At 47.9% G+C, this 26,445-nt stretch overlaps 1 protein-coding gene across 2 annotated transcripts in view; it reads right to left on the bottom strand.

Annotated features, from left to right (window-relative positions):
• The window catches only part of LOC135524842 (ubiquitin-protein ligase E3A-like), a 48,522-nt gene extending 23,842 nt beyond the window's left edge, over positions 1 to 24,680 (bottom strand). Inside the window, exons 1-6 of one of the 2 annotated variants that reach the window (XM_064952704.1) lie at positions 24,526 to 24,680; positions 18,747 to 18,785; positions 17,456 to 17,757; positions 7,762 to 8,429; positions 7,398 to 7,475; positions 5,902 to 5,961 (exon numbers count right to left, since the gene is read on the bottom strand). In XM_064952704.1, the coding sequence (XP_064808776.1) occupies positions 5,902 to 5,961; positions 7,398 to 7,475; positions 7,762 to 8,429; positions 17,456 to 17,757; positions 18,747 to 18,748 (1,110 nt within the window). In that variant the 5' untranslated portion in view covers positions 18,749 to 18,785; positions 24,526 to 24,680. Of the gene's footprint in view, positions 1 to 5,901; positions 5,962 to 7,397; positions 7,476 to 7,761; positions 8,430 to 17,455; positions 17,758 to 18,746; positions 18,786 to 24,425 lie in introns of both variants that reach the window. The other variant, XM_064952703.1, reaches the window with a different exon arrangement.
• Positions 24,681 to 26,445: the final 1,765 nt, after the last annotated feature.

Raw genomic sequence — 26,445 nt, 5'->3', positions numbered from 1 at the left:
GTACTTGACCAACATGGATAGGGCCAAATCGAAACGTTCCTTACAGAACCATGAAAAGAGAACACTGAGGATTATGGGTAAATTATTAGACCAAAAGGTGAGGACACAACTGTACATCTGACAAGAATGAATCCAAACATCACATTGTTGATTTGATGTGCATTTTACATTTCCTGTACTTTCACTGAATTAGTTGATAACAAAATCAGAAAATACTCCTGATACAGTAACATGATAAGAATATTAATTTAACTTTTGGAGATAAGTACAAGATAAGAAAAAACTATTACAATGGTTTCAGTGAAAGGACTAGCTGGTGTCTCCAAGTGGCCCCACACCTCTCCAAACTCTGGGTTTCAGTGAGAGGACTAACTGATGTCTCCAAGTGGCCCCACACCTCTCCAAACTCTGGGTTTCAGTGAGAGGACTAACTGGTGTCTCCAAGTGGCCCCACACCTCTCCAGACTGTGGGTTTCAGTGAGAGGACTAATTGGTGTCTCCTCGTGGCCCCACACCTCTCCAAACTGTGGGTTTCAGTGAGAGGACTAACTGGTGTCTCCAAGTGGCCCCACACCTCTCCAAACTGTGCAGATCGTAAGTAATTTCAATGCATTATGACAAGGAAAGCTTTTTTGACCCCATAGATTTGCCATTGAGGAACTGAAGCCAGCAAACTTGTAGTTTCTTGTTAGGAACGCATCCCCACCATCACACAATGGCTGTTGTTTACGAAAACATTCCATTATAAATCACAATCTGGGTGGGCATCATTTGGAAGCTTATTCTTCTGCCAACATGGCTAGCTAAGTTATAAAATACCATCTTAAGCCCTTTACGGACAGGATACATTTTACTGGGGGAGCTCAGGTAATGTAATTATGTGCACAAGCACAAACCAGCACATCTGTTATTTTAGTCCCGTCCGAATCTGCCATGTCACTCATTTTGACTTTTTACTACCTCTGATATTATTAACCTGTGTGAATCGTCATCCATTTTCAGGGAGTTTAAACAGGTTCTGCACCCAGTTTGAGTCAGAACATGGGACGAGATTGATGCTTAAAACAAAGTGGTTTGCAACCTACATGAATGATCTGTGTCGTCACATCTTTCATAGTGCCATACTTCTCTTTTAAAAAGACGGAAGTAGATGATATTGACCCAAGAATTTATAAATTGTCAAATCCGTCAGGTAATTAAATGTCTGTAGGTTAAAGTTCATGGTGATCACTGACTTTCTGAACTGAAGGTCATTAGGTCACCGAGACTTTCTGAACTGAAGGTCATTAGGTCACTGAGACATTCTGAACTGAAGGTCATTAGAACACTATTAGACTGTTCCTAGACATGTGAACTGAAGGTCATTAGAACACTATTAGACTGTTCCTAGACATGTGAACTGAAGGTCATTACGTCACTATGTCCGGGGTATCATTGGATGGGGGCACAGTGTCTCCTGACCCCTCCTGTCTCAGCCTCCAGTATTTATGCTGCAGCTGTTTATGTGTCGGGGAGCTAGGGACAGTCTGTTATATCTGGAGTATTTCTCCTGTCTTATTCTGTGTCCTGTGTGAATTTAAGTATGCTCTCTCTACTTCTCTTTTTCTCTCTCTCTCTCTCTCTCTCTCGGAGGACCTGAGCCCTAGGACCATGCGTCAGGACTACCTGGCCTGAGGACTCCTTACTGTCCCCATTCCACCTGGCCGTGCTGCTGCTCCAGTTTCAACTGTTCTGCCTGCAGCTATGGAACCCTGACCTGTTCACCGGACGGGCTACCTGTCCCAGACCTGTTGTTTTCAACTCTCTAGAGACAGCAGGAGCGGTAGAGATACTCTTAATGATCAGCTATGAAAAGCCAACTGACATTTACTCCTGAGGTGCTGACCTGTTGCATCCTCGACAACTACTGTGATTATTATTATCTGACCCTGCTGGTCATCTATGAACATTTGAACATCTTGGCCATGTTCTGTTATAATCTCCACCCGGCACAGCCAGAAGAGGACTGGCCACCACTCATAGCCTGGTTCCTCTCTAGGTTTCTTCCTAGGGAGTTTTTCCTAGCCAATGTGCTTTTCCTAAGGCCCAGTGATAGACTAGTGTCCTGTCCATATGACCTCAAAGCTGTATTTATTATAACCCTCAACATCTCATCTGTCAACACATCCTCCCCTCCATTTACAGCATCCTCAACATCTCATCTGTCAACACATCCTCCCTCCATTTACAGCATCCTCAACGTCTCATCTGTAAACACATCCTCCCCTCTCTCTTTACAGCATCCTCAACATCTCATCTGTCAACACATCCTCCCCTCCATTTACAGCATCCTCAACATCTCATCTGTCAACACATCCTCCCCTCTCTATTTACAGCATCCTCAACGTCTCATCTGTCAACACATCCTCCCCTCTCTATTTACAGCATCCTCAACGTCTCATCTGTCAACACATCCTCCCCTCCATTTACAGCATCCTCAACGTCTCATCTGTCAACACATCCTCCCCTCTCTCTTTACAGCATCCTCAACATCTCATCTGTAAACACATCCTCCCCTCTCTCTTTACAGCATCCTCAACATCTCATCTGTCAACACATCCTCCCCTCCATTTACAGCATCCTCAACATCTCATCTGTCAACACATCCTCCCCTCTCTCTTTACAGCATCCTCAACATCTCATCTGTCAACACATCCTCCCCTCCATTTACAGCATCCTCAACATCTCATCTGTCAACACATCCTCCCCTCCATTTACAGCATCCTCAACATCTCATCTGTCAACACATCCTCCCCTCCATTTACAGCATCCTCAACGTCTCATCTGTCAACACATCCTCCCCTCCATTTACAGCATCCTCAACATCTCATCTGTCAACACATCCTCCCCTCTCTCTTTACAGCATCCTCAACGTCTCATCTGTAAACACATCCTCCCCTCTCTCTTTACAGCATCCTCAACGTCTCATCTGTAAACACATCCTCCCCTCTCTCTTTACAGCATCCTCAACGTCTCATCTGTCAACACATCCTCCCCTCCATTTACAGCATCCTCAACATCTCATCTGTCAACACATCCTCCCCTCTCTATTTACAGCATCCTCAACGTCTCATCTGTCAACACATCCTCCCCTCTCTCTTTACAGCATCCTCAACATCTCATCTGTCAACACATCCTCCCCTCTCTCTTTACAGCATCCTCAACATCTCATCTGTCAACACATCCTCCCCTCTCTCTTTACAGCATCCTCAACGTCTCATCTGTCAACACATCCTCCCTCTCTCTTTACAGCATCCTCAACATCTCATCTGTCAACACATCCTCCCCTCTCTTTACAGCATCCTCAACATCTCATCTGTCAACACATCCTCCCCTCTCTCTTTACAGCATCCTCAACGTCTCATCTGTCAACACATCCTCCCCTCCATTTACAGCATCCTCAACGTCTCATCTGTCAACACATCCTCCCCTCTCTCTTTACAGCATCCTCAACGTCTCATCTGTCAACACATCCTCCCCTCTCTCTTTACAGCATCCTCAACATCTCATCTGTCAACACATCCTCCCCTCTCTATTTACAGCATCCTCAACGTCTCATCTGTCAACACATCCTCCCCTCTCTCTTTACAGCATCCTCAACGTCTCATCTGTCAACACATCCTCCCCTCTCTCTTTACAGCATCCTCAACGTCTCATCTGTCAACACATCCTCCCCTCTCTATTTAGAGCATCCTCAACATCTCATCTGTCAACACATCCTCCCCTCTCTCTTTACAGCATCCTCAACGTCTCATCTGTCAACACATCCTCCCTCTCTATTTAGAGCATCCTCAACGTCTCATCTGTCAACACATCCTCCCCTCTCTCTTTACAGCATCCTCAACATCTCATCTGTCAACACATCCTCCCCCTCTCTTTACAGCATCCTCAACGTCTCATCTGTCAACACATCCTCCCCTCTCTATTTAGAGCATCCTCAACGTCTCATCTGTCAACACATCCTCCCCTCTCTATTTAGAGCATCCTCAACATCTCATCTGTCAACACATCCTCCCCTCTCTATTTACAGCATCCTCAACATCTCATCTGTCAACACATCCTCCCCTCTCTCTTTACAGCATCCTCAACATCTCATCTGTCAACACATCCTCCCCTCTCTCTTTACAGCATCCTCAACATCTCATCTGTCAACACATCCTCCCCTCTCTCTTTACAGCATCCTCAACATCTCATCTGTCAACACATCCTCCCCTCCATTTACAGCATCCTCAACGTCTCATCTGTAAACACATCCTCCCCTCTCTCTTTACAGCATCCTCAACATCTCATCTGTAAACACATCCTCCCCTCTCTCTTTACAGAATCCTCAACATCTCATCTGTCAACACATCCTCCCTCTCTCTTTACAGCATCCTCAACATCTCATCTGTAAACACATCCTCCCTCTCTCTTTACAGCATCCTCAACGTCTCATCTGTAAACACATCCTCCCCTCTCTCTTTACAGCATCCTCAACATCTCATCTGTCAACACATCCTCCCCTCTCTCTTTACAGCATCCTCAACATCTCATCTGTAAACACATCCTCCCCTCTCTCTTTACAGCATCCTCAACGTCTCATCTGTAAACACATCCTCCCCTCTCTCTTTACAGCATCCTCAACATCTCATCTGTCAACACATCCTCCCCTCTCTCTTTACAGCATCCTCAACATCTCATCTGTCAACACATCCTCCCCTCTCTATTTAGAGCATCCTCAACATCTCATCTGTCAACACATCCTCCCCTCTCTATTTACAGCATCCTCAACGTCTCATCTGTCAACACATCCTCCCCTCTCTCTTTACAGCATCCTCAACGTCTCATCTGTAAACACATCCTCCCCTCTCTCTTTACAGCATCCTCAACGTCTCATCTGTCAACACATCCTCCCCTCCATTTACAGCATCCTCAACGTCTCATCTGTCAACACATCCTCCCCTCCATTTACAGCATCCTCAACGTCTCATCTGTCAACACATCCTCCCCTCTCTCTTTACAGCATCCTCAACATCTCATATGTCAACACATCCTCCCCTCTCTCTTTACAGCATCCTCAACGTCTCATCTGTAAACACATCCTCCCCTCTCTCTTTACAGCATCCTCAACGTCTCATCTGTCAACACATCCTCCCCTCTCTCTTTATAGCATCCTCAACGTCTCATCTGTCAACACATCCTCCCCTCTCTCTTTACAGCATCCTCAACGTCTCATCTGTCAACACATCCTCCCCTCTCTATTTAGAGCATCCTCAACATCTCATCTGTCAACACATCCTCCCTCTCTCTTTACAGCATCCTCAACGTCTCATCTGTCAACACATCCTCCCCTCTCTATTTAGAGCATCCTCAACGTCTCATCTGTCAACACATCCTCCCCTCTCTCTTTACAGCATCCTCAACATCTCATCTGTCAACACATCCTCCCCTCTCTCTTTACAGCATCCTCAACGTCTCATCTGTCAACACATCCTCCCCTCTCTATTTAGAGCATCCTCAACATCTCATCTGTCAACACATCCTCCCCTCTCTATTTACAGCATCCTCAACGTCTCATCTGTCAACACATCCTCCCCTCTTGATTAACAACATCTACCTCACTCAGATAACAAATGTGAAAAACTTTTCCAATTTGTGGGAGGGATGGCGGCAACTTCTTGTCACGTGCTGTGCTCAGATTTATAACGGTTATCAGTCAAGACAAAATATGCCATTTTCAATCCATATTGAAGTGGAAAAGGCAACCGAAACAGTTAAAGCAAGTCACAACTTCTCTTCATAGACAAACACCTTTCCAGTTGATTATGAGTTTATTAGATAATCAAAATCAGTAGGCTGCTCCAGCTGGACAACATGTCTTACCTCCTCTTCGTTGTGGCCCGTATCGAGGTCACCTCCCAGCACGTTGGCGTAGAACACCAGCTTCAAACGGAATCAAACATGATTCAAATCACTTTACAGTAAAACAATAATTTACAACTATAATATGTATAAAAATATATTTTCCCGATAGGGCGAACCATAGCTGTGTGGATCTAATAAAGGGTTCTCCTTGCTTCTACACCTACAGTGCTTTCAGAAAGTTTTCATACCCCTTGACCTATTCCACTTTGTGTTACAGCCTTCATTTAAAATGGATTCACTTGTTGTTTTCCTTCCCACCAATCTACACCCCAAAATGACAAAGTGAAAACATGTTTTTAGAAATGTGCTAATTTATTGACAATGAAATACAGAAATAGCTTAATTGACATAAATATTCACACCTCTGAGTCAATACATGTTAGTATTACCTTTGGCAGTGATTATAGCTGTGAGTCTTTTTGGGTACGTCTCTAAGAGTTTTCAACACCTGGATTGAACAATATTTGCAGAGTATTCTTTTAAGAATTCTTCAAGATCTGTTAAATTGGTTGTTGATCATTGCTAGAAAACCACTGTTTTACGGCTGTAACACTAGGTATTGTCATAGACCAGCTCCTTGGTTGTAACACCAGGTATTGTTATAGACCAGCTCCTTGGTTGTAACACCAGGTATTGTCATAGACCAGCTCCTTGGTTGTAACACTAGGTATTGTTATAGACCAGCTCCTTGGTTGTAACACCAGGTATTGTTATAGACCAGCTCCTTGGTTGTAACACTAGGTATTGTTATAGACCAGCTCCTTGGTTGTAACACCAGGTATTGTTATAGACCAGCTCCTTGGTTGTAACACCAGGTATTGTCATAGACCAGCTCCTTGGTTGTAACACCAGGTATTGTTATAGACCAGCTCCTTGGTTGTAACACCAGGTATTGTTATAGACCAGCTCCTTGGTTGTAACACCAGGTATTGTCATAGACCAGCTCCTTGGTTGTAACACCAGGTATTGTTATAGACCAGCTCCTTGGTTGTAACACCAGGTATTGTTATAGACCAGCTCCTTGGTTGTAACACCAGGTATTTTTATAGACCAGCTCCTTGGTTGTAACACCAGGTATTGTTATAGACCAGCTCCTTGGTTGTAACACCAGGTATTGTCATAGACCAGCTCCTTGGTTGTAACACCAGGTATTGTTATAGACCAGCTCCTTGGTTGTAACACCAGGTATTGTTATAGACCAGCTCCTTGGTTGTAACACCAGGTATTTTTATAGACCAGCTCCTTGGTTGTAACACTAGGTATTGTTATAGACCAGCTCCTTGGTTGTATGGAACGAGCACGTCTGTCAGATAAGAGGGAGCAAGGCCGTGAACTTCAGTGCTTTTAAAAGTAAAGTGTGGTTGTCTCACCCAAGCTACCTTAAGATGAATGAAAGGTTGCTCTGAGCGAGTCTGATAAATGACTAACATGTCAAATCAATAAGACCCACATACCTTCAGACACTTGGTGGCCGCCACAACGCCCTCGTCGTCGTTTACCAGACTGTCGCTGACATATTCGTTGCTGATCACCTTAATAATGATAATAACAACACATTTTTATTAGTACAACAGCATTTCACTGTACTTTTTCCACCTGCTGTATCCTGTGCTTTTTATTTTGAGATTCATTACTATTCATTACAAGAGGAATCAACGCTCTTGGTAGGCAGAAAATGACAAAAAAAAACAAATTGAAACATTAAATTGTAAAAGTAACTACTGAAAGTAACTGCATATTCTGTACAATTCAGTCTGGTCGACTGCGAGCATGAACGAGATAAAAAGCTTAAAAATCAGATGAAGAATGTAACGTTACCGTGTAGGTGATGAGCTGCTGAAAGGTCTCCATCATACGCCTGAGGTGCTCCACACTGTACTGAGACCACAGGCGCGTCAGCTTGGCCAGGGCCGGCAGAGGGAGCTTACTCATACACTTACAGAACAGAGGCATGGCCATCTCCAGGTACTCTGGGCTGTGGAGGCTGCTGTTCTCCATCACGATGATGAAGATGTTTAGGTAGTCTGGGTTGGTGTCGTACACGTCCAGATAGGTTAGATCCAGCTCTACGTTGGGAGTTAGGTAGACCAGGGCGTTGAGGAAGGCCGATTCCATCTTCTCGTTGGAGAGGAGTCTGTCGTACACTCTCCTCACAGCTTCTATGTCCACTGAGACCTCCACAGGACCCAGTCTGTTCTCCGTCGAACCCGTCGCTCCCTCCATGGATGCCGAGGCCTCCGATTCCTGCTCCATGGCGGTGGTCCTCTCCTTGTCGTCCTCGTCCTTGTCCTCATCTTTGGCCTGGTGGGTATTAAGCTGCTCCTTGGTGTTGGGGTGTTGCTCCTTGTCTTTCCTGAAGCTCTGCACCAGCCCGTCAGCGCTGGAGAAGATCCTCCCGATGACTCGGATCAGAGGAGAGTAGTCCTCCTTCCCCTCACAGATACTGAGGATCTCATACACCTTCTCCTCGGTCAGGTAACGCACCTCTGGACACATAAAACAGAGAAAAATAGTGAGCAACCATTTTAATCTCTCTAAAATGAATGGACTATTGAATAGCATGAATGGAGAAAAGGTTTGTGTCTGCGTCGCTACATACCGCACCACCTTCCCTACATACCGTGTCCCACGCGGCATCACCTGCCCTACATACCGCGCCCCACCACATTTCCTACATACCGTGTCCCACGCGGCATCACATTCCCTACATACCGCGGCACCACCTGCCCTACATACCGTGTCCCACGCGGCATCACCTGCCCTACATACCGAGTCACCACCTTCCCTACATACCGTGTCCCACGCGGCATCACATTCCCTACATACCGCGGCACCACCTTCCCTACATACCGTGTCCCACGCGGCATCACATTCCCTACATACCGCGCCCCACCACATTCCCTACATACCGCGGCACCACCTGCCCTACATACCGCTCCCCACCACATTCCCTACATACCGCACCCCACCACATTCCCTCCATACCGCTCCCCACCACATTCCCTACATACCGCTCCCCACAACATTCCCTACATACCGCGCCCCACCACCTTCCCTACATACCGCGCCCCACCACCTTCCCTACATACCGTGTCCCACCACATTCCCTCCATACCGTGTCCCACGCGGCATCACCTGCCCTACATACCGCGCCCCACCACATTCCCTACATACCGTGTCCCACGCGGCATCACATTCCCTACATACCGCGGCACCACCTGCCCTACATACCGTGTCCCACGCGGCATCACCTGCCCTACATACCGAGTCACCACCTTCCCTACATACCGTGTCCCACGCGGCATCACATTCCCTACATACCGCGGCACCACCTTCCCTACATACCGTGTCCCACGCGGCATCACATTCCCTACATACCACGCGGCATCACATTCCCTACATACCACGCGGCATCACATTCCCTACATACCGCTCCCCACCACATTCCCTCCATACCGCTCCCCACCACATTCCCTACATACCGCGCCCCACCACATTCCCTACATACCGCGGCACCACCTTCCCTACATACCGTGTCCCACGCGGCATCACATTCCCTACATACCACATTCCCTACATACCGCTCCCCACCACATTCCCTCCATACCACGCCCCACCACCTTCCCTACATACCGCTCCCCACCACATTCCCTCCATACCGCTCCCCACCACATTCCCTCCATACCGCTCCCCACCACATTCCCTCCATACCGCTCCCCACCACATTCCCTACATACCGCTCCCCACCACATTCCCTACATACCGCGCCCCACCACATTCCCTCCATACCGCTCCCCACCACATTCCCTACATACCGCTCCCCACCACATTCCCTACATACCGCGCCCCACCACATTCCCTACATACCGCTCCCCACCACATTCCCTCCATACCGCTCCCCACCACATTCCCTACATACCGCGCCCCACCACATTCCCTACATATCGCGGCACCACCTTCCCTACATACCGTGTCCCACGCGGCATCACATTCCCTACATACCGCGCCCCACCACATTCCCTACATACCGCTCCCCACCACATTCCCTCCATACCGCGCCCCACCACCTTCCCTACATACCGCGCCCCACCACCTTCCCTACATACCGCGCCCCACCACCTTCCCTACATACCGCTCCCCACCACCTTCCCTCCATACCGCGCCCCACCACATTCCCTCCATACCGCTCCCCACCACATTCCCTCCATACCGCGCCCCACCACCTTCCCTACATACCGCGCCCCACCACCTTCCCTACATACCGCGCCCCACCACCTTCCCTACATACCGCGCCCCACCACCTTCCCTACACACCGCGCCCCACCACCTTCCCTCCATACCGCGGCACCACATTCAATCCATACCGCTCCCCACCACATTCCCTCCATACCGCGCCCCACCACATTCCCTCCATACCGCTCCCCACCACATTCCCTCCATACCGCTCCCCACCACATTCCCTCCATACCGCTCCCCACCACATTCCCCCATACCGCGCCCCACCACATTCCCTACATACCGCTCCCCACCACATTCCCTCCATACCGCGCCCCACCACATTCCCTACTACCGCTCCCCACCACATTCCCTCCATACCGCGCCCCACCACATTCCCTACATACCGCTCCCCACCACATTCCCTACATACCGCGCCCCACCACATTCCCTCCATACCGCTCCCCACCACATTCCCTACATACCGCGCCCCACCACATTCCCTCCATACCGCTCCCCACCACATTCCCTACATACCGCTCCCCACCACATTCCCTACATACCGCTCCCCACCACATTCCCTCCATACCGCTCCCCACCACATTCCCAACATACCGCTCCCCACCACATTCCCTACATACCGCTCCCCACCACATTCCCAACATACCGCGCCCCACCACATTCCCTCCATACCGCTCCCCACCACATTCCCTACATACCGCTCCCCACCACATTCCCTACATACCGCGCCCCACCACATTCCCTCCATACCGCTCCCCACCACATTCCCTACATACCGCGCCCCCACCACATTCCCTCCATACCGCTCCCCACCACATTCCCTACATACCGCTCCCACCCACCACATTCCCTACATACCGCTCCCCACCACATTCCCTACATACCGCTCCCCACCACATTCCCTCCATACCGCTCCCCACCACATTCCCTACATACCGCGCCCCACCACATTCCCTACATATCGCGGCACCACCTTCCCTACATACCGTGTCCCACGCGGCATCACATTCCCTACATACCGCGCCCCACCACATTCCCTACATACCGCTCCCCACCACATTCCCTCCATACCGCGCCCCACCACATTCCCTCCATACCGCGCCCCACCACCTTCCCTACATACCGCGCCCCACCACCTTCCCTACATACCGCGCCCCACCACCTTCCCTCCATACCGCTCCCCACCACATTCCCTCCATACCGCTCCCCACCACATTCCCTACATACCGCGCCCCACCACATTCCCTCCATACCGCTCCCCACCACATTCCCTCCATACCGCGCCCCACCACATTCCCTACATACCGCTCCCCACCACATTCCCTCCATACCGCGCCCCACCACATTCCCTACTACCGCTCCCCACCACATTCCCTCCATACCGCGCCCCACCACATTCCCTACATACCGCGCCCCACCACATTCCCTCCATACCGCTCCCCACCACATTCCCTACATACCGCGCCCTACCACATTCCCTCCATACCGCTCGCCACCACATTCCCTACATACCGCTCCCCACCACATTCCCTACATACCGCTCCCCACCACATTCCCTCCATACCGCTCCCCACCACATTCCCAACATACCGCGCCCCACCACATTCCCTCCATACCGCTCCCCACCACATTCCCTACATACCGCTCCCCACCACATTCCCTACATACCGCGCCCCACAACATTCCCTCCATACCGCTCCCCACCTCATTCCCTCCATACCGCTCCCCACCACATTCCCTCCATACCGCTCCCCACCACATTCCCTCCATACCGCTCCCCACCACATTCCCTACATACCGCTCCCCACCACATTCCCTACATACCGCGCCCCACCACATTCCCTACATACCGCTCCCCACCACATTCCCTACATACCGCGCCCCACCACATTCCCTACATACCGCGGCACCACCTTCCCTACATACCGTGTCCCCGCCATCACATTCCCTACATACCGCGCCCCACCACATTCCCTACATACCGCTCCCCACCACATTCCCTCCATACCGCGCCCCACCACCTTCCCTACATACCGCGCCCCACCACCTTCCCTACATACCGCGCCCCACCACCTTCCCTACATACCGCTCCCCACCACATTCCCTCCATACCGCGGCACCACATTCCCTCCATACCGCGCCCCACCACATTCCCTACATACCGCGCCCCACCACATTCCCTCCATACCGCGCCCCACCACATTCCCTCCATACCGCTCCCCACCACATTCCCTCCATACCGCTCCCCACCACATTCCCTCCATACCGCTCCCCACCACATTCCCTCCATACCGCGCCCCACCACATTCCCTACATACCGCTCCCCACCACATTCCCTATTCCCTCCATACCGCGCCCCACCACATTCCCTACTACCGCTCCCCACCACATTCCCTCCATACCGCGCCCCACCACATTCCCTACATACCGCTCCCCACCACATTCCCTCCATACCGCTCCCCACCACATTCCCTACATACCGCGCCCCACCACATTCCCTCCATACCGCTCCCCACCACATTCCCTCCATACCGCTCCCCACCACATTCCCTACATACCGCTCCCCACCACATTCCCTACATACCGCTCCCCACCACATTCCCTCCATACCGCTCCCCACCACATTCCCAACATACCGCGCCCCACCACATTCCCTCCATACCGCTCCCCACCACATTCCCTACATACCGCTCCCCACCACATTCCCTACATACCGCGCCCCACCACATTCCCTCCATACCGCTCCCCACCACATTCCCTACATACCGCGCCCCACCACATTCCCTCCATACCGCTCCCCACCACATTCCCTACATACCGCTCCCCACCACATTCCCTACATACCGCGCCCCACCACATTCCCTACATACCGCTCCCCACCACATTCCCTCCATACCGCTCCCCACCACATTCCCTCCATACCGCTCCCCACCACATTCCCTCCATACCGCGGCACCACCTTCCCTACATACCGCGGCACCACCTGCCCTACATACCGCTCCCCACCACATTCCCTCCATACCGCGGCACCACCTGCCCTACATACCGCGTCACCACCTTCCCTACATACCGCGGCACCACCTGCCCTACATACCGCTCCCCACCACATTCCCTCCATACCGCGGCACCACCTTCCCTACATACCGCTCCCCACCACATTCCCTACATACCGCTCCCCACCACATTCCCTCCATACCGCGTCACCACCTTCCCTACATACCGCGGCACCACCTGCCCTACATACCGCTCCCCACCACATTCCCTCCATACCGCGGCACCACCTTCCCTACATACCGCTCCCCACCACATTCCCTCCATACCGCGCCCCACCACATTCCCTACATACTGCGCCCCACCACATTCCCTCCATACCGCGGCACCACATTCCCTCCATACCGCACCCCACCACATTCCCTCCATACCGCCCCACCACATTCCCTCCATACCGCGCCCCACCACATTCCCTACATACCGCGCCCCACCACATTCCCTACATACCGCTCCCCACCACATTCCCTCCATACCGCTCCCCACCACATTCCCTACATACCGCTCCCCACCACATTCCCTACATACCGCTCCCCACCACCTTCGCTACATACCGCACCACCTGCCCTACATACCGAGTCACCACCTGCCCTACATACCGTCCCACGCGGCATCACATTCCCTACATACCGTGTCCCACGCGGCATCACCTGCCCTCCATACCGCTCCCCACCACATTCCCTCCATACCGCCCCACCACATTCCCTCCATACCGCTCCCCACCACATTCCCTCCATACCGCTCCCCACCACATTCCCTCCATACCGCGGCACCACATTCCCTCCATACCGCCCCACCACATTCCCTCCATACCGCTCCCCACCACATTCCCTCCATACCGTGGCACCACCTGCCCTACATACCGCGGCACCACATTCCCTACATACCGCGTCCCACGCAGCACCACCTGCCCTACATACCGCGGCACCACCTGCCCTATACAGTGCTTTCGACCAGAGCCCTATACAGTGCTTTCGACCAGAGCCCTATACAGTGCTTTCGACCAGAGCCCTATACAGTGCTTTCGACCAGAGCCCTATACAGTGCTTTCGACCAGAGCCCTATACAGTGCTTTCGACCAGAGCCCTATACAGTGCTTTCGGAAAGAATTCAGACCCCTTGACTTAATCCACATTGTTACGTTACAGCCTTCTTCTAAAACTGATTCAATTGTTTTTTTCCACATCAATCTACACACAATACCTCATAATGACAAAGCAAAAACAGCTTTTTAGAAATGTTTGCAAATGTATTAAAAATAAAAACAGAAATGACATTTACATAAGTATTCAGAGCTTTTACTCAGTATTTTGTTGAAGCATCTTTGGCAGCGAATACAGCCTCAAGTCTTATTGGGTATGACACTACATGTTTGGCACACCTGTATTTGGGGGAGTTTCTCCCATTCTTCTCTGCAGATCCTGTCAAGCTCTGTCAGGTTGGATGGGGAGCGTTGCAGCACAGCTATTTTCAGGTCTCTCCAGAGATGTTAGATCGGGTTCAAGTGCGGGCTCTGGCTGGGCCAGTAAAGGTCATTCAGAAACTTGTGCCGAAGCCACTCCTGTGTTGTCATGGCTGTGTGCTTAGGGTATAGTCTTATATAGTCAGGTGTTTGCCTTTCCAAATCATGTCCAAATCAATTGAATTTACCACAGGTGGACTCCAATGAAGTTGTAGAAACATCAAGAATATCAATGGAAACAGGAAAAACCAGAGTTCAATTTCAAGTCTCATAACAAAGGGTGTGAATACTTAAATAAGTTTTAATTTTTTTAAATAAATTTGCCAACTTTTCTAGAACTTTTCCTGTTTTCACTTTGTCATTATGGTGTATTGTGGGTAGAGTAATCCATTTTAGAATCAGGCTGTAATGTAACAAAATGTATAAAAAGTGAAGGGGTCTGAATACTTTCCGAATGCATCGTACGTATTTCAATCATATTGAAATCAATTTCATGTGTATTGATTTGAGTTCTATTTTGCAAATTGTAGACTAGGCCTACTGTCTGTAATTTGTATCTGAATATTTTTCAAGGTGCGTAACAACATGTGAGCAATGATCTGCTAAGTCTTGATTCAGTGCATTACTATAGGGTATTGGAATAAATCGTCTCAATCTTTTCAGCCATAGGTGGTAATATGTCTCTAGGAGCTGATCCATCGTCAGTATTGTGGAATAATTCTAATGTTGAGGTAAGACTGGAAAGTGAGAACTTGGATCCGAGAGCCGTTCTTTCCATCCCACCAGGATCGACACGATGCCTCAATGTGACGCACTTAGTGAACGTTCTCTCTGTTTGCCGTTTTGGGAAACGCATGTTACACCTTCGGCCGTTGTAGGAAATACGCATCGTTAAAAGACACTCGCAAGTTCTATCGCTATCGGGAAACCGGGCCCTGGTCAAAAGTAGAGGTTTATATAGGGCCCTGGTCAAAAGTAGAGGATTATATAGGGCCCTGGTCAAAAGTAGAGGTTTATATAGGGCCCAGGTCAAAAGTAGAGGTTTATATAGGGCCCTGGTCAAAGGTGGAGGATTATATAAGGCCCTGGTCAAAAGTAGCGGTTTATATAGGGCCCTGGTCAAAAGTAGTGGTTTATATAGGGCCCTGGTCAAAAGTAGTGGTTTATATAGGGCCCTGGTCAAAAGTAGTGGTTTATATAGGGCCCTGGTCAAAAGTAGAGGTTTATATAGGGCCCTGGTCAAAAGTAGAGGTTTATATAGGGCCCTGGTCAAAAGTAGAGGTTTATATAGGGCCCTGGTCAAAAGTAGAGGTTTATATAGGGCCCTGGTCAAAAGTAGAGGTTTATATAGAGCCCTGGTCAAAAGTAGAGGTTTATATAGGGCCCTGGTCAAAAGTAGAGGTTTATATAGGGCCCTGGTCAAAAGTAGAGGTTTATATAGGGCCCTGGTCAAAAGTAGAGGATTATATAGGGCCCTGGTCAAAAGTAGAGGATTATATAGGGCCCTGGTCAAAAGTAGAGGATTATATAGGGCCCTGGTCAAAAGTAGAGGTTTATATAGGGCCCTGGTCAAAAGTAGAGGTTTATATAGGGCCCTGGTCAAAAGTAGAGGTTTATATAGGGCCCTGGTCAAAAGTAGAGGCTTATATAGGGCCCTGGTCAAAAGTAGAGGTTTATATAGGGCCCTGGTCAAAAGTAGAGGTTTATATAGGGCCCTGGTCAAAAGTAGAGGATTATATAGGGCCCTGGTCAAAAGTAGAGGATTATATAGGGCCCTGGTCAAAAGTAGAGGATTATATAGGGCCCTGGTCAAAAGTAGAGGTTTATATAGGGCCCTGGTCAAAAGTAAAGGATTATATAGGGCCCTGGTCAAAAGTAGAGGTTTATATAGGGCCCTGGTCAAAAGTAGAGGTTTATATAGGGCCCTGGTCAAAAGTAGAGGTTTATATAGGGCCCTGGTCAAAAGTAGAGGTTTATATAGGGCCCTGGTCAAAAGTAGAGGATTATATAGGGCCCTGGTCAAAAGTAGAGGATTATATAGGGCCCTGGTCAAAAGTAAAGGATTATATAGGGCCCTGGTCAAAAGTAGCGGTTTATATAGTGCCCTGGTCAAACGTAGCGGTTTATATAGTGCCCTGGTCAAAAGTAGTGGTTTATATAGGGCCCTGGTCAAACGTAGAGGTTTATATAGGGCCCTGGTCAAAAGTAGAGGATTATATAGGGCCCTGGTCAAAAGTAGCGGTTTATATAGGGCCCTGGTCAAAAGTAGTGGTTTATATAGGGCCCTGGTCAAAAGTAGTCGTTTATATAGGGCCCTGGTCAAACGTAGAGGTTTATATAGGGCCCTGGTCAAAAGTAAAGGATTATATAGGGCCCTGGTGAAAAGTAGAGGATTATATAGGGCCCTGGTCAAAAGTAGAGGATTATATAGTGCCCTGGTGAAAAGTAGAGGATTATATAGGGCCCTGGTGAAAAGTAGAGGATTATATAGGGCCCTGGTCAAACGTAGAGGATTATATAGGGCCCTGGTCAAACGTAGAGGATTATATAGGGCCCTGGTCAAAAGTAGAGGTTTATATAGGGCCCTGGTCAAACGTAGAGGTTTATATAGGGCCCTGGTCAAACGTAGAGGATTATATAGGGCCCTGGTCAAAAGTAGAGGTTTATATAGGGCCCTGGTCAAACGTAGAGGTTTATATAGGGCCCTGGTCAAAAGTAGAGGATTATATAGGGAAGAGGGAGCCATCTGGGATACACATTGTTTACCTCTGAAGTCCTCCCTAGGGGGAAACAGGTTGTCTGTCATCTTCCCGTGGCAGTCGCCCAATAAGGCAGGTTGTGTGTCTTCGGCACTGTTGTTGTCAGGGAAGGCAGCGGAGGGGTGAAGGTCACACAGTTTGGTGTTAATTTTATAGAGCTCCAGGGCTCTGATGGCCGCCGCGTTGTGATCCAGCGGTTGAAAACCAAGACACGAAGCACACAACTCATTCGTGCAGGCCCCATTTCCACAGCCCTCTGTTAACTGGCGAAAGTAGCGCTCAATTAGATGCTTTGCAGCCGCTCTCTTCCTGTACAGGACATTCAAACAGGAAGTGACAAGTTTTTAGTATGACAACCACCGAAAAGGAAGCTTGCTCCCCACAGAACTAACATTGTCATTTCAGCAAGCCGTGACACCCACCACCTCCAATTGTTCTGACATTGTTTCTGTCGTTAGAAATGGATATGATTAGCATTCCTGCAACATTATTTAGTTGAAATATAATTTAATCTCTGAGAAATTAAGCTAATTGACTGCACCTAAATTTATAGGATTCATATAATCTTCAATAAAATGTAGTACCTAACATCCAATTTGGACCAAACATTTTTCTAACAATGAGTTAGAACATGAAGAATCTAAATAAAATGGTCAAACAACAATTTATATGAATCCTATAAATTAAAAAAATTGACAATTTGGGTGCAATCAATTATCTTAATTTCTCAACTCAAATTATATTTCAACAAAACAGTGCAGCAGGAACGCTAATCGGATCTGATCTTCTTAATCTGATCGGTTTCTTACAATTTCAGAACAATCTGAGACGGTGGGTGTCAAACTCCTTTGTGCTTTTTTGAGGTGGACCGACCTCGGAACGACCCCCATAACAGAGAGGATACATTATATTTACAATTTTGTTAAAAAAGCACAACAACAACAACAACAAAACAAAAACAGTAAGAATAAACGTGCAATGCAACAACTATGAATGTACTAATCATGAGTTAAAAATCACAGCATTACATGCATTTGGACGAAAATGGAGACAGTCTACAATTGAGCTCCCATGTTGCCAATTGGTCCATGCCAAAAATGATGACACGTTGAATTTTTTTTAACGTTTTTTTTTTTTAAATAACTGAATCACCATGGTGACAAGTCATATCAAATCAGCATGGCGATACCTAGCCTTACATGTTCAGTCCAAATAGCACTAAGAGAATAATTGTGGCTCCATGGTTAATATGGGACATGGGTATTGACAGTAGTAACATTCCTGTACCTCTCACTTACATTCGGCTTGTTTTCACGTCCTCTGATGTAAGCAACGGTCTGAAACAAGACGGGAGGATGTTAACAGACTAACCTTATATATATATTTATTTTAAATATATATGTATATATTTATTTTAAATATATATATAAATATAAAAATATAAATAAATATAAAAATATAAATATAAATAAATATAAAAATATATATATAAATATATATATAGCTTCTGAAGGACTGTCGAAATACAAGTTCATAACTAGGCCAACAAATAAGCAGCTATATAGGAGGATAACTACTTCATATTCACTTGCTGTCTTCGTCACTCGGGATATGGCTACTGCTGCCTAGAGGCGACAGGACACGATGTCAACAAGCTCCTTCCATTTGTTGTTACATTTCAGAATCAGCTGGTTACATTGATGTCATGTTTACATTGATGTCACATCAGCTAGTCAGACAGGCACTTCTTTACCTCTCTAGAGAGCAGCAAGTCAGACAGGCACTTCTTTACCTCTCTAGAGGGCAACTAGTCAGACAGACACTTCTTTACCCCTCTAGAGGGCAGCTAGTCAGACAGGCACTTCTTTACCTCTATAGAGGGCAGCTAGTCAGACAGGCACTTCTTTACCTCTCTAGAGGGCAGCTAGTCAGACAGGCACTTCTTTACCTCTCTAGAGGGCAGCTAGTCAGACAGGCACTTCTTTACCTCTCTAGAGGGCAGCTAGTCAGACAGGCACTTCTTTACCTCTCTAGAGGGCAGCTAGTCAGACAGGCACTTCTTTACCTCTCTAGAGGGCAGCTAGTCAGACAGGCACTTCTTTACCTCTCTAGAGGGCAGCTAGTCAGACAGGCACTTCTTTACCTCTCTAGAGGGCAGCTAGTCAGACAGGCACTTCTTTACCTCTCTAGAGGGCAGCTAGTCAGACAGGCACTTCTTTACCTCTCTAGAGGGCAGCTAGTCAGACAGGCACTTCTTTACCTCTCTAGAGGGCAGCTAGTCAGACACTTCTTTACCTTTCTAGAGGGCAGCTAGTCAGACAGGCACTTCTTTACCTCTCTAGAGGGCAGCAAGTCAGACAGGCACTTCTTTACCTCTCTAGAGGGCAACTAGTCAGACAGACACTTCTTTACCCCTCTAGAGGGCAGCTAGTCAGACAGGCACTTCTTTACCTCTCTAGAGGGCAGCTAGTCAGACAGGCACTTCTTTACCTCTCTAGAGGGCAGCTAGTCAGACAGGCACTTCTTTACCTCTATAGAGGGCAGCTAGTCAGACAGGCACTTCTTTACCTCTCTAGAGGGCAGCTAGTCAGACAGGCACTTCTTTACCTCTCTAGAGGGCAGCTAGTCAGACAGGCACTTCTTTACCTCTCTAGAGGGCAGCTAGTCAGACAGGCACTTCTTTACCTCTCTAGAGGGCAGCTAGTCAGACAGGCACTTCTTTACCTCTCTAGAGGGCAGCTAGTCAGACAGGCACTTCTTTACCTCTCTAGAGGGCAACTAGTCAGACAGACACTTCTTTACCTCTCTAGAGGGCAGCTAGTCAGACAGACACTTCTTTACCTCTCTAGAGGGCAACTAGTCAGACAGACACTTCTTTACCTCTCTAGAGGGCAGCTAGTCAGACAGACACTTCTTTACCTCTCTAGAGGGCAGCTAGTCAGACAGGCACTTCTTTACCTCTCTAGAGGGCAGCTAGTCAGACAGGCACTTCTTTACCTCTCTAGAGGGCAGCTAGTCAGACACTTCTTTACCTCTCTAGAGGGCAGCTAGTCAGACAGGCACTTCTTTACCTCTCTAGAGGGCAGCTAGTCAGACAGGCACTTCTTTACCTCTCTAGAGGGCAGCTAGTCAGACAGGCACTTCTTTACCTCTCTAGAGGGCAGCTAGTCAGACACTTCTTTACCTCTCTAGAGGGCAGCTAGTCAGACAGGAACTTCTTTACCTCTCTAGAGGGCAGCTAGTCAGACAGGCACTTCTTTACCTCTCTAGAGGGCAGCTAGTCAGACAGGCACTTCTTTACCTCTCTAGAGGGCAGCTAGTCAGACAGACACTTCTTTACCTCTCTAGAGGGCAGCTAGTCAGACAGGCACTTCTTTACCTCTAAAGGGCAACTAGAGGAGAAGAATAAATACATGATGCTAGTTCGAGGTGAGCAAAGTGAACCCTACCCAGAAGATACCAACCCTGCCATTACGCTTGTTTAAATTGAGCTGGGAACGCAATCATGGTTACATTAAGACACCATGGAGCCGGTGTGAGATATTGGGTTGGACTATGTACCTCAACGCACTCACCGGGACACTGCACTCACCGGGACACTGCACTCACCGGGACACTGCACTCACCGGGACACTGCACTCACCGGGACACTGCACTCACCGAGACACTGCACTCACCGAGACACTGCACTCACCGAGACACTGCACTCACCGGGACACTGCACTCACCGGGACACTGCACTCACCGGGACACTGCACTCACCGGGACACTGCACTCACCGGGACACAGCACTCACCGGGACACTGCACTCACCGGGACACTGCACTCACCGGGACACTGCACTCACCGGGACACTGCACTCACCGGGACACTGCACTCACCGGGACACTGCACTCACCGGGACACTGCACTCACCGGGACACTGCACTCACCGGGACACTGCACTCAATTTGGACCTTGTTCCACACTGCTCCATGGAGAAGAAATACTGCTAGTGTTCCTGGAAAACTGCCCTTTTCGTCTTCATGCTAACGAGCAGTAGCCACCGCAGCCAATTAGGAATGGCAGTGTCAGCCAATCAGCTGCTCCATTGTTCAACGTGACGCAAATAATGTACATTTCAATAATGATTTAGTCTAGTTATTGTCTAAATTACAAAAACAGTTTAGTTTAGTCAACTAAATGCCCTTTCATTTGGTACGTAACATTTGTAGTGCCTCATGAACCCATAGTAAACACAAACATACAGTGCGGCAAAAAAGTATTAAGTCAGCCACCAATTGTGCAAGTTCTCCCACTTAAAAAGATGAGAGGCCTGTAATTTTCATCATAGGTACACATCAACTATGACAGACAAAATGAGAAGAAAAATCCAGAAAAATCACATTGTAGGATTTTTAATGAATTTATTTGCAAATTATGGTGGAAAAAGCTCGCAATCTCTCCAAAAACTATTGTCCATTCCACTTAGAAATCAGACTTTAGTCACATAGAGAATATTTTTTTTTGTCTTAGTGAACTGAAATAAATAATATATAGCGATAGTTTTTTTCTGGGTCTCTTTAGTCAAGGGCAGTTATCCCTGAACACTATTTCAATCTTCTAGATGTATCAGTGTGGATAAAGGTCAAATTTGGAGTGAAGTGGCATATCCCATCCCCGCATCGAGGTATGTTTTCCGACCCATATCTCACGCCGGCTCCACGGTGTCAATGGAACCACGACCAGCTCAGAAAAGCAGATTTATGGTCAATCCGTACACAGTTACTGAGATGCGGCCTCTGCAGAAGTCAGGACATACCATACTTCTGGCGGTCGCAGAGCTCGTGTAGGAAGTGAGTTTGTGTTTATACGAACAAACTGCCCCCTCTTACCGTCAACCAATCAAGGTGCATGGTGATGCGGGAGGCACGTGGTGATGAGGTACGGAATTTGGTATCTGTGAGCCTACGGAGGCTCCGCAATTACGTCAAATCAAATTTTATTTGTCACATACATGGTTAGCAGATTTTAATGCGAGTGTAGCAAAATGCTTGTGCTTCTAGTTCCGACAATGCAGTAATAACCAACGCGTAATCTAACCTAACAGTACACACCCTCCGTACGGAACCTCCAGAACACATGGCCAGGTATAAAGCATAAATGGGCTTTGTGTGAACAAGCTTAACATTAGGGTCACCTATTTCTTGCAAAGTGAAACCCAGGATATCGAGAGCTTTGGAACTATAGCATTCAATCTGCATTCAAATTGTTTTATGGAGTTGTTGACATACTCTTTTTTTCTACTGTGTTATTGACTTGTTATTTGTTTACTCCATGTGTAACTGTTGTCTGTTCACACTGCTATGCTTTATCTTGGCCAGGTCGCAGTTGCAAATGAGAACTTGTTCTCAACTAGCCTACCTGGTTAAATAAAGGTGAAATAAAATGTAGAAAATAAACATCGCCTTGTTCTGTCCAACGTTCTCTACCTCAACCGATGACTGCTAAATAGTCGACCCTTTCTGCATTAAATATTTTGACTCATCACATATGCTACTGCAACGGTTTACTGTCCGTCATTTTATTCATAGTTATATGCAAATACACTACATGACCAAAAGTATGTGGACACGTGCCTGTCAAACATTTCATTCCAAAATCATGAGGGGTAGCCTAGTGGTTAGAGCGTTGGACTAGTAACCGGAAGGTTGCGAGTTCAAACCCCCGAGCTGACAAGGTACAAATCTGTCGTTCTGGCCCTGAACAGGCAGTTAACCCACTGTTCCTAGGCCGTCATTGAAAATAAGAATTTGTTCTTAACTGACTTGCCTGGTTAAATAAAAAATGAGCATTAATATAGAGTTGGTCCCCCCCTTTTGCTGCTATAACAGTCTTCAGGGAAATCTTTCCACGAGATGTTGGAACATTGCTGAGAGGACTTCCATTCTAGATGTTGGAACATTGCTGTGGGGACCTGCTTCCATTCAGCCACAAGAGCATTAGTGAGGTCGGGAACTGATGTTGGGCGATTAGGTCTGGCTCATAGTCAGGGTTCCAATTCATCCCAAAGGTGTTCGATGGGATTTAGGTTAGGGCTTTGTGCAAGCCAATCAAATTCTTCCCACACCGATCTCGACAAACCATTTCTGTATGGACATCGCTTTGTGCACAGGGGTTTTGTGATGCTGAGACAGGAAAGGGCCTTCCCCAAACTGGTGTCACAAAGTTGGAAGCACAGAATCGTCTGGAATGTCATTGTATGCTGTAGCGTTAAGATTTCCCTTCACTGGAACTAAGGGGAATGGACCATGAATAACAGCCCCAGACCATTATTCTCCTCCACCAAACTTTACAGTTGCCCCTATACAGGTATGTTCTCCTGGCCAAACCCAGGTTCATCTGTCAGAGTGCCAGATGGTGATTCGTGAGAGTCCAATGGCGGCGAGTTTTACACCAATCCAGCCGACGCTTGGCATTGCGGATGGTGATCTTAGGCGTGTGTGCGTGGAAACCCATTTCATGAAGCTCCCGACGAACAGTTATTGTGTTGACATTGCTTCCAGAGGCGGTTTGGAACTTGGTAGTGAGTGTTGCAACCGAGGACAGACTATAGTGTTAAAGCATTCGGCGGTCCCTTTCTGTGAGCTTGTGTGGCCTTCAGTAAGGCCATTGTACTGCCAATGGTTTCCTACAGATTGATGAGATTTTCCTACAGGCTGCATGTGCTCAATTTTATACACCGGTCAGCAACGGGTGAACCTGAAATAGCTGAATCCCCTAACTTGATGTCCACATTCTTCTGCTATGTAATGATAGACCCTTATAGTCCCAAGCACTTGATATGCCAAAGTGGACAAGTAAAAATCACTGCAAATGTGTATTTTGGCGATCTTTAGACATTCTGCTCATGCAATCGCGTCCTCGCCCTTTAGAGACAAGATTGCAGTCCAATAATATCCCCGGTGTTAGTTAGATAGATATTGTATGCTACCGACCTGTGAGTGCTGTCCCAGTCATGCAGGGCGGACTGTGTGTCTGTCTGTGGCAGAATCAGCTTTCCTTCGACAGTCTTGCTCTCATATCTTATGCACTCACCTACTATTTACGATTCGAACAGATGTTCTGCGTGCCGAATGATAAGGTACAACTTTTTGGCCTGCTAAACTCCCGGGTCACAAAACATACTCGACCATTTTGTGTCAACACGGAGGTGTATCCCGGCATGCAGCGCATGGTGATCATAAAACAACTCAACCAAAGACAGTGCGGTTGGAGATATTAGAGAGACAAGGACAAGGAATCCCATTGGGCAGTGAATGGAGAAATGGCAGACTTTCGACCAATCGCGTTCACGTCACGCGGTTGCGAAACTAAAAGTCAGGCTTTGAATCGAGAAACCTGGCTATTTTTCCTCTAAAGTACACTATTCCAAAGCTATATGATATCGTGGAAAATATTTGTAATGCTGTACTTCCTTGTTCACGAAATTCTTGCTAATGTTGCGTTTTTGATCGACGCCCAATTAACTCCCATTCACTATTGCATGGGCAATTTAAACAATGCACGACGACGCACGGGCAACGTACACAATGGTCAATAACATAATTTGCATGGGGTTTCCCATCTCCTCTAAAGTATCTTTGGGATAGGGTTGAGGGAATGGACGTCCCGAGGATCCCGTATAGCACATGTCACGTCACGATGACACAGTAGATTGTATTGGGATTATATTTAACAGAAACGTATTAAAAATAATAATAATTGTGCACCTTATCTTTATAAGAAAATATGTGAGAAAGATAAAATAAAAACATAAATACAATCCTAAAATAAAATGCAATAGAGACAGAATAGATCTCCAAATCAAAACAATATCCTTCTTGAGCAGCAGATGGCAGTGGTTATTAGAGTTCTGAGCAGCAGATGGCAGTGGTTATTAGAGTCCCGAGCAGCAGATGGCAGTGGTTATTAGAGTCCCGAGCAGCAGATGGCAGTGGTTATTAGAGTCCTGAGCAGCAGATGGCAGTGGTTCACCAACTACTTCTCTGATAGAGTTCAGTGTGTCAAATCGGAGGGTCTGCTGTCCGGACCTCTGGCAGTCTCTATGGGGGTGCCACAGGGTTAAATTCTTGGACCGACTCTCTTCTCAGTATACATCAATGAGGTTGCTCTTGCTGCTGGTGAGTCTCTGATCCACCTCTACGCAGACGACACCATTCTGTATACTTCTGGCCCTTCTTTGGACACTGTGTTAACAACCCTCCAGGCAAGCTTCAATGCCATACAAGTCTCCTTCCGTGGCCTCCAACTGCTCTTAAATACAAGTAAAACTAAATGCATGCTCTTCAACCGATCGCTACCCGCACCTGCCCGCCTGTCCAACATCACTACTCTGGACGGCTCTGACTTAGAATATGTGGACAACTACAAATACTTAGGTGTCTGGTTAGACTGTAAACTCTCCTTCCAGACCCATATCAAATATCTCCAATCTAAAGTTAAATCTAGAATTGGCTTCCTATTTCGCAACAAAGCATCCTTCACTCATGCTGCCAAACATACCCTTGTAAAACTGACCATCCTACCAATCCTCAATTTTGGCGATGTCATTTACAAAATAGCCTCCAATACCCTACTCAACAAATTGGATGCAGTCTATCACAGTGCAATCCGTTTTGTCACCAAAGCCCCATATACTACCCACCATTGCGACCTGTACGCTCTTGTTGGCTGGCCCTCGCTTCATACTCGTCGCCAAACCCACTGGCTCCATGTCATCTACAAGACCCTGCTAGGTAAAGTCCCCCCTTATCTCAGCTCGCTGGTCACCATAGCATCTCCCACCTGTAGCACACGCTCCAGCAGGTATATCTCTCTAGTCACCCCCGAAACCAATTCTTTCTTTGGCCGCCTCTCCTTCCAGTTCTCTGCTGCCAATGACTGGAACGAACTACAAAAATATCTGAAACTGGAAACACTTATCTCCCTCACTAGCTTTAAGCACCAACTGTCAGA

This window comes from Oncorhynchus masou, chromosome 31 (assembly GCF_036934945.1).
Source record: "Oncorhynchus masou masou isolate Uvic2021 chromosome 31, UVic_Omas_1.1, whole genome shotgun sequence".
In the NCBI taxonomy this organism is placed as follows: domain Eukaryota; kingdom Metazoa; phylum Chordata; class Actinopteri; order Salmoniformes; family Salmonidae; genus Oncorhynchus; species Oncorhynchus masou.
The sequence above is the reverse complement of the archived record's forward strand: the minus strand, read 5'-3'. Positions and strand labels throughout refer to the sequence as shown.